The sequence below is a fragment of the Malurus melanocephalus genome, unplaced genomic scaffold, assembly GCF_030028575.1.
Source record: "Malurus melanocephalus ecotype Western Australia unplaced genomic scaffold, MMel_1.1 scaffold_9, whole genome shotgun sequence".
In the NCBI taxonomy this organism is placed as follows: Eukaryota; Metazoa; Chordata; class Aves; order Passeriformes; family Maluridae; genus Malurus; species Malurus melanocephalus.
Window position 1 is genome coordinate 6,587,329 of NW_026623241.1, and position 9,880 is coordinate 6,597,208.

General features: G+C 39.5%; 1 protein-coding gene across 1 annotated transcript in view; it reads right to left on the reverse strand.

Annotated features, from left to right (window-relative positions):
• Positions 1–9,324, reverse strand: part of LOC130579709 (transmembrane protease serine 11E-like) — a 42,611-nt gene extending 33,287 nt beyond the window's left edge. Inside the window, exons 1-2 of the mRNA XM_057376721.1 lie at positions 8,699–9,324; positions 96–217 (exon numbers count right to left, since the gene is read on the reverse strand). Of these exons, the coding sequence (XP_057232704.1) occupies positions 96–217; positions 8,699–8,862 (286 nt within the window). The 5' untranslated portion in view covers positions 8,863–9,324. The remainder of the gene's footprint in view (positions 1–95; positions 218–8,698) is intronic.
• Between the last annotated feature and the right edge of the window lie 556 nt (positions 9,325–9,880).

Consider the following 9,880-nt stretch of genomic DNA (forward strand, 5'->3'; position numbering starts at 1 on the left):
GACAGCCTGGTGAAAACTCCYAGCATCATGTGRCACAACAAGCAGAAAAGAAATTCAYTAAGCATAGGAATAATAAGACATTATGCAAAACTTACCATAYGCCAAAAAATAAACTAGAAGACCAATTGTGATAGCTGCTGCCACTGCTGTTCCAATAACAATTACAGCAATTTTCCAGGGCTCAAGATGTCTTATTCTGATGGCTGGCTGACGAATTCTGGGGAAAAATAAGAAAAAAAAAGGAGATTAATATGAGGTCCTTTTCTATTTAAGGCCTCCATCCCCGTCCCCCCCTGCCCCCCCCCCAAAAAAAAAGCTACAGTTTTCTCCCTCAACATTAGTTGATTCTTCCCAGTAATATTAATTGACTTCTCATCCAACACCCTTGAAAATGAAACCATGACTCAAGACTATTTTGAAATAGGTGTTGGGATGTGCTAGAAGTCAAACAACAGGTTTGAGGGTTTGAGGGGTTTGGGTATTATTAGGGCCAAATTAAATAGGAGTCCCACTAAGATTCTTACATGAGTCCTGACTAGAAATTTGCAAGAATAAAACTTATTTTTCAGCTAGGTGAACTTTTACACAGCAATGTATGCAGCTTYCAGTTGGTTAAGCAAATCAGTTATCACAAACACACTGGCATCTTTGCTCCCAAAACTGCTTTGTGGGGTTAAAATTCATAAAAAGCATCCCATGTTTTTTATAGTATGTATCTATGGATTATTCCAGCTGCTCAGCCCACTTCAGCCTTCAAAACAGAGTTGGACAAAAAAGAGATTTCAGAGGGCCAGCCTGTGCTTCCTGTTTTGCTCAGTCTGAATCTAAACAMAAAGACAAGCATTGCTTTAAGCAGTATTTGCTGAAGTGATGGAATGACAGGGAAGGGCAAGGACATGTGAGTAGGCAGCCTCACCAGATGCTTCTCTCTGCTGTGCTCCTAATTACATGGGTATTAATCCAAATTTACTCATGGAAAATCAATGAACAGTCAGTATTATAAACAAAAACTGCCCAAAACAAGGCTGGTTACAGCAAATTCTGTCTTTGTTCATAAACTCAAAAGACTCCTTAAGAACCTTAAAGACATTTTTCTGTTATGCTATCAGCCATTAGAAACACCAAATAAGAAGCACAATTTTTGGTAAAGAGTCCTTCATTCGATTGTAGATATCTCACTCCTGCAGACATGCACACCTGCAGATTAAGGCACAGCCTTTCCCAGGAAAGCAGGCTGCAGGGATCCTCTCCTGAGGCTGTGAGGCACCTCAGTGAGTTCCCATGTACAAAGTACACCCAGCTCATTCCCAGAACACACACCTCACGAGCCAGAAGTTTAAATATATTCAAAATAATTGCAAGCGACCCCTGCAGCTGTGTGCAGGAAAGGGACAGCAAACAACTGTGCACAGCTCATAACTACCAAAGCAGATCCTGATACTTTGTTCTAATTCCACTGTGATGCCTTACAATTACAATCTCATTACTTTGGCTTGGAAAAACAACTGACTCAGGCCAAATATCATAATACGTGATTGAATGAAAATGGGAGTAATAATTTGTCACTTGGATCTGTTCTGACTTGTTCTGCATCTCCTATCTAGTGCTTCCTTCCCTCCTCCTATCTTGTATAATAGCTATTAACCTCTCATCAAGTTTGCATCAAAATGCATTTGTGACTCCATAGTAAAAAAAGCCCCACAGAACTCTAAACAAACAAAAAAATTAACCTACTAAAAAGACCCCCAARAAACAAACACTGAAATTAAATAGTCCTGTTAACAGTTTGGAGATAAGCACCTCCAAAATTATTTCTGAGACTACTGTAWGAAAATTGCCTTAAAACTTTAACTGGAGAAATTAAAAATATGCAAGTATAAATAGCTAGGACTCTACCTCACTAACAAGAATATTTCTAAGTGGTAGTTTTTAGGTGAAACCATAAAGTCAATGGTGAGTTCAACTGCAAATTTGTCATGTGCATTGGTTGTTTTATAGTTTGTTGGGTTTTTTTTTCCCTCAGTCCAGCTAGTAATCTTTTACATGGTTTATATGCTTTGCAAATATGTCTACTATGTTTAAAATGAGACTGAGTTACAAGAAAAAACAACAAAACTAACAAAAAACTGCATCTAAGACAACCTACTCTTGCATTATCGTAGATAACTCTTATTTTAAAAAGTTGTCTTGGTTAGGCTTCACAGAAGGAAAACACTCAGATGATCCTTCAGCTATAATGATAGCTCAAACCATAACCTCAAACCAAAATGTTGGGTTGGAGAAGCCCATTTGGAAGGCTGAATGCCATCTCTGCACCACAGTAGGTGAGCYTGAAGAAGTTACTGCCTATCATATCAGTGAAACAGCAATTTCAGACATAACATGGCTTCAGAGGTAACAATGCTGGGACACAGTTAAATAGAGTACTATAAATTTGAAACATTTTCAGCATTCTCTTGTATATAGTGTAACATTTTTTATAACTCTTTTTCTGTATTTCTTCTATTTCAAGTTCCTTGTTACCATTAACAAACAGAAGCCCCAGTCCACAACAGTTACTCACATGTTAATTTTACTCACATATGTGACTTTCACTTAATTCACGAAACCTGTTTGAGAACATTATTTCAAAGAGGTGCAGAGGGGTCTGAGCATAAGCTTCTAAACTGAATTTCCCCAAACAAGAGGCTGTTTGACAAGTATATCTTAGAAAGTCCCTTAATGGGAGGAGGGAGTGCTGTTTGGGACTTGGATATCTTTTGAWTTATCTTAAACTTTCCCCATTCCTTTAATATATAAACATGAAAYAGCTGCTAAATTTTTATTTCCACTCCTAATTTCTTTTTTAAATGAAAATTGATTTTAAAAACAAAAGGTATTTTTGAGCAAAATGTCTTTAGTTAGGCTGTACCATCTGGATACTTCCCCATTTGAATAGACATGATGCAGACTAAGAGGATTTCAAATCCAGGTTTTCAAAGATATCTGTAAGACAAAACCATGAAGATCAATAAACTGATATTTTTTTATCTCATTAACTCTGAACTTTATAGCTGCTTTGCTGTATCTTCTAAGGTTCATTCCTCAAATTTTAATTATTTCATCTGACAACATGTCCCCCTGTGTAACCCTGAACAGTACTTACAGGGATTCAGTACACACAAGAGAAGTAACTAGGCCAGAACTGAAACAACTTAGATCCATGTGATGACCTGTCAGGGCTTGAATACTCTGCAGAGAGCTGATAAAAGTTCAACACTGTGAATTTATTTTTCTCAGACCAAGAGTTAAGCTGTTTTKGCTAACTCCTTGGGAGCTATGTGCTCAAAGAGAGGGAACAGGGACTGCAGCCTAGAAACACACACTAAGATTAAAAACACTTCAGCYGGGAAGGTCACTGAAGTGACCTTCATTTTCAGCCTGAACCAAATACTGGAAGCTGAAAGCTTCCCACCGACCTCAGAGGGTTTTCTGTCAGGGTCCTTTCTGCTTGCAGGTCAGGTCTTCCCTCTTTCCCAGAAACTCTGCTCTTTCCCAGGAAACCATGCCTGTGCAGTAATCTTAAACACACTGAAAATAAGGACAGGACTTCATCTCTTGTCAGAAGACTACTAAGTCTCAGAATAAAATTTTTCAATGAGAAAGAGGAGTGAAATACTTGGTGACAAAGAGAAAAAACAAAAACTGATATAGAATTGTTTACACTCTTACAACAATTTTACTTGTTTGGCCTCTTTTAGTTTCCTAGTAATTCCAAACACTGTCTCAGCTTTTTTGACTGACATTCAGCTGGCATTTTCCTAGATATACCTGCTGAGACCTTTCCTTAACAGTGGTAAGTGATTTGGAGCCCTGCATTCCACACTTGGATACCTTCACTTCATACAAAAAGAAGCCCTCCAGGAACCCTTTCCTCACACCAATGAATACAGAGCCAGAGGGATCCCTCCCGTTATGCATTTTAGAAGGCATAAGAAGGACACAGCTAATTATGTCTGATTTTTAGTAACAGTGGAGTATCAAAAGAAAAAGGTTAGTCTCAAAGACAAATTAAAAATATTACTTAATATCCTAACTTGGTTTTTTAAGGGTGCCATTTAATAAATATATGATAAAAATTGCATTAAATAAATCATGCATCACTGCAGCCTGGAACTGTTATTTTACAGAAGAAATTAGTGTCTTTTGCCTACTGCAATTTAGATTCACTTCTTGCAAAGAAGCAGAATTAAAACTGCCATCTATAAGTCAAAGTGTCTGCTTTAGAAGAAAAGCCTCAGAGGTTTTCCCACCAGTGCTGGAAGTGCACTCAGACACCTGTGCCTCTCCACTACCTGCTTCGTGTGAGCTTTGTGTCAGAGACAGTGTCCAGCTAAGCCAGCATGCACCAGGAAAGAGAGCACAGGCTCTGCTTTGACACGCACCCACTGACAGTGGCTGCTCAAGAAAYATGCTGACAGGACAGACTGACGAAAAGCCAAACCCCAAACAGTCACCTAGAGATGATCTCTTATGGGCTATTACACAACCTTTTCTTTTAGTCCTATAAGAGAGGTGTGCTTAGATTGACAAAATTTCTCCACTGTTTTATAATACATGTAGCACCTCTCTCTTAAGGTGCTTTGAGGAAATAAAAAAAAAAGATAAAACACCACTGTAGCAATAGTAGTAATGTAAAAATACACAAATAGTATGTGACATGTTTTAATTTGTTTACTGAAATAAATCTGTTCACTGATACATGAAAACTATACTTACCATCACTGCCAAGGAGTTCTGCAAGTCTGATWTGATAGACCAGCTCTTCTGCTGGTGTGCAGCTGTGACAGATTAGGTCAACTCAGAATCTGAGCCCAAGCATTCACTGTCTTCTGTAGCTTAAAAGCTTACATTTCTGGATAATAACACATACTTCTGGTACTTTATACTTCATGCCCTGGGATACAGCTAATTTTATTTTTTATTAGTAGCCGGTAGGCACAGAGCTGTGTTTGAGGCTTAGTCTGAGAATAATGTAGATGATACACAAATGATTTAGTTGTTGCTCAATGGTGCTCACTGTAAGTCAAGGACTTTTCAGTTTCCCATGCTCTGGCAGCAAGCAGGTRCAAAAGGAGCTGAGATGGAGCATGGCCAGGACAGCTGACCTGAACTGGGCACAGGGATATTCCATACCACAGAGCATCATGCTCAATATATAAAAGGGGGGAATTTGGCTGTAAGGGGCCATTCCCTGCTGGAGCACAGGCTGGGCATTGGTCAGTGGGTGATGATAAATTGCATAGTGCATCAGCTCTCTTTCTTGGGATTCTTTTTTTTTTCCTCCCTGCCTATTACTACTACTACTACTACTACTACTACTACTACTACTACTATTATTAATATTATTATTATATTTTATTTCAATTATTAAACTTTTTATTTCAAACAGTTTTAACCTTTTTTTCCTAAATATCCCCGCTATCCCAATGGGATGGGGTGTGGTGTGTGGTGGGTGTGAGTGGGTGCATGGCACTTAGTTGCTGTTTGAGGTTAAACCACAATATATAATAAACAGTTGCTAGGCTGGGTAGATAAACAGTGAAATGCTGTAATCTAGCAATGTATTTTCACTGGACAGTGGTGAACAAATTTCTTCATGGGAAAAATGCTGCTGAAATTAGAGAAAGCTTTTTAGACAAGTGGTTTAACTGATACTGAAACCCCAGGCAATTCTCCAGTGGCAGAGAAACTGGATAATTCCCATGTTCAATTCTGCATCAGATCTGTCCCCCTGTTATCACCAAATCTGTCCACAGACCACATGAAGCTTTCAAATTGTCTCRTATCAGAAGCATGTCAAATTAAGGCATCCCAAGCTTTGCGTTAGCTTGGCTTTGTTCAAAAGGAGGATGTATATGTAATCAAAACCACAGACATGGAAGGAATATGTGGTGGAAGCCAAATGCCTGGATTTTCAAAGCTTATTCTGACCCAAAATTCCCAATCATAAAACTGCATGTGAGAACATCAGTAAAGTGAAACAMTTCTGAAACACCCTCTAAAAGAAACAGCAGAGACCAGAAAAGATGCTGGGATTATACTGAGGCTTGCCCAGGGAATGAGGATGACTATATTTTAAGGCTTAGAAGGAGGTCTTGTCTCATTCTAGCTTTCCTGTCTAAAATAGCCAGAAACTGAGTGAATGCAGCAAGGAAACACAAGTGGTACCAATTCCATACGAGTCAAATCAGATATGGCGTGTACCAGAAGCAAACATATTTCACAAACTGAGCAGTAGATGTTTTCTTCAGCACCATGCAGGAAGCACATCTGCCTCCTGCAATAATCAGGGTAAACTCCCACTAATGCCAGTGGCACATGAGTGTCCTTGCACCAGGGCTGGTATCTATTTCCTGCTACACCTCAGCAGTCTGTAATTTGCATTCATTTTGCCCACCTACTGCATGACAAATTGGTGCAAGTGGCACTGCATTTCCACCAGCATATTCACTTTTAGCCTGCCATACACAACACCAGCTACTCTGTACCTCACCCTGCCAGGGCACGAGATCTTCACCAGGAAGTTGCAGATAGGACACTGCACCTGCTTCCCAGAGTGCAGGGCACAGCACAACAGCGGGACAAGACCAGCAAGGCTATCTACTCCACCCAGTTTTCCTTAGCAGGTGTGCTTCCTGAAGGATTTGACAGAGCACATGCTCCAACTTAGCTTGAAATCTTTTGAAAAGAGGCATTTTGGAACTGAATGAAGCTAATAGTGAGACTCCACTCTTAKAAAGGACTAAAGCAGAGGAGGATGAGCTCAATCAGCAAAGCTTACAGCTCCACACTCAGATCCACATCCCTGCTCAGCAAAGAACTCTGGACATCTAACAGGATACACAGGGATTTTGATTAAGATTAGACAGTTTCCATCCCTTCGCAAACAAGTAAATATTTAACTATGCAACACAGATTTCCCCTAATGTACTTTAGATTTTATTATAATCTAAACAATAATGTAAACAATTAAATCTTTTCCTAACTAGGAAGCAACCAAACTGTACTCAGATGTTATTTAACTACCCTCTAGCACTCTGTTATTAACATTATTTATGCCACTGTTGATGTTGCCAAGATGTAGCAAGTAGATTTACATCTAACTAGAAAWAAAAGGCTTTTCAATTCTGTTACATAGAGATCTCTCACTTAGTTTTCCCTTTTTATGTAACATGCATAAACTAGTAATCGCAGCTGATGAGGATTTCTTCTTTACCTGACAGAGTAGCATAACTTTTAATTTATGGATATTAAACACAGCAAAAAATCTTTGGGTATTGAGCAGGGTACTACTAAGCAGCACAGAAAACAAAGAACTTGACCTTCTCCTGGGAAAGTCAACAATGCGTTGACTAAAATGATGTTGTTCCCACAAAATGAGAAAAACACTTCAGTGGGCACAAAGAATAAGTTTTGTCCATCCAGAAACAATATTTCTATTTCAGCATGCCCTGAAATTATTTTAGAAACATAATTTTTAAAAATACTGAGGATGGAAAAAATAAGTGGTATCTTGCAATCATCCACAGCCATTTGCCCAAAGTAGGACAGAGAAAAGATTTATGTTGTAATCTTTAACTATCACACATAAAAAGTCAGCCAAATCATTAGGATGCAAAAAAAAAATCGATTTCTTTTGAATTTTGTTCCTGAGGTCATACTTTTAAGCTTCATCAGCTGCTGAGACAATAAAAAACAAACTCATGGCAGACTGAGCATCCCCCTATTGCCACATAAATCCACAACCCAGTGAGTTAAACAGGAATAACAAATTCCTAGAGGTTTTCTGTACATTTGTGACACAATCTCTGCTCTGAAACCAAGAGATAATAGTACTGTGTTGAAGATGGAAGATTTATTTTTGTAAAAATACTCTGAACTTTCCAGCACTGTCTTAAATATTGCTACAGTTAAACAAAACTAAGGATATCCAGCATCTCTGACTGCATGAAATACTTTCTGATATAAACCACCTACTCATCACTCCCTAGAAATCATCGCTTCTTCCTTAAAATGCAAGGGTCAAAACCAGAATGATGAACCCTTATAGCTCTCCTTATGTTGTTGTGCTGCCATCACTTATTTAACTGGGATTTTTTTCAGGATTTGGGGGAAATAATACTCCAACTACACCTGTCTAAACCCATGGTTTTCAAAAGTCATGTTACCAATACATGATTTTGACACAAGAGAATTTCTTGGATTCTGCACTGATGCAATRAAAACCTTATGCGGGCAGAATAAGATGTTCAGAAGGAAGAAAAGGTGTCAACCTAAGCCATCACATCATCTTTCTAAATAGACAGCAAATCATTGTTCTCCTGGACATGATAGAGAAGGATTTCCCTCTGCATTTCTCACTCCAGCCACAACCAGACCACAGCCTCCAAAATCTCCCTTTCAGCCTGCAATTTCCCATTCAGCTTTCCCTCCGTCTATCATCCCTTTTCAGGCTTCCCGTTTCAGACAGATCCATGATGTTCCCCAGTTCYAAAAGGATGAAAGAGACCTAAATAGAGCATTAAGCACCAAAGAGAAAAATCTGATTCCCCTTCTTCATCTATGTCCTTGAAACCCTAAACTTTCCCATAGACAGTACCCTTTATCACCATTACACCTCCAAATTAATCTTGCCAAGTTAAAACATGCCACCTACTTTTGAAGATCCCATGGCAGGTCCCGGTAGGCCTGGTAGCCTTTCTGACCRCCAACGAAGGCTTGACTAAAATCTGGACTGCGCAGCGAATGGTGCTGGAAAATGCAGGAGTCGCATTGACTGGTGTGACGGGAAGGGAAAGGTGTTGAATGAAGATCCTTCATTGAGGCACAGCTGGCGCAACACCCAGCACCCTGTGGGTTATTGCAAAATGAGGGAACGAACTTCAGAATAAAAACAAACAGAGGTAAGCATGGAGTTGATAAGGAGACTGTAACCTTCCGATCAGCTCTGCATCAAAGAGCTCCCCAGGCAGAGATGGAGTGAGCAGATAAACYGGCCCAAGCAAGAAGACTTGTTCTTCACTACAGCGAAACAGGAAGTGCGCGAGATTTCCCTTTTCCAGCACTCCCTTTCTGTCCAGCTTTTATCCCTATGGCAGGCCTTGTCCAGAGTGGCTTCACCTTCTACCACACGCTCTCTGTAAAACATACAGGGGAGAGGCACCACACTGTCCACAATGCTAAGGCACTTGTCTTCTGAGAGAGCCAACAAGAAAACAAATAGGAACATAAATGGCTTGGTCAGCCAAGCCTGATCTACCRCGGTGCTCAGTCATCCACAGCTGTCCTGGACTCCCTTGGCATCAGGGACAAGACAACTATAAGTATCCAGGCTCCTAATTACAGGTTAGTCATTTAATGGTTGGCATAACCCCGCCTGTGGAAAATGCTTACTCTGTGAAAAGGGCCACCAATCTCCTTGGAATTCCCTTCTCCCAGCACAAATGTGATTCTTCAGAGCCAGCTGGAAAGGGGAAAAATGAAAATTCACTAGTGAGAAAATCTCCATTTACACAAAAATCAAAAATCACAAACTAAAAAGTACAATTAGCAGAAAGCAAACCTGTTTTCTGCTTTTTGATACACTTGCATTTGTGCCAAAAAGCTTAAAACATTCCATTTTCCAGTGAAGTCTCAAGATTTCAGTCATTTTTATTGGAACACTCACTATSTTCCAGAAGCAGCCTCAGCATAGAGGGAAAAAAAAAAAAAAAAAAGACGAGGAAAATTTGAGGAAAATTTTACTTAAACATACCAAGTCCTTTTCCATCTTTCCCCAAAATTATCCATTCACAGGCATTCCAATGCAATTGTAGCCACGTCTGGGCAGACCATTTTG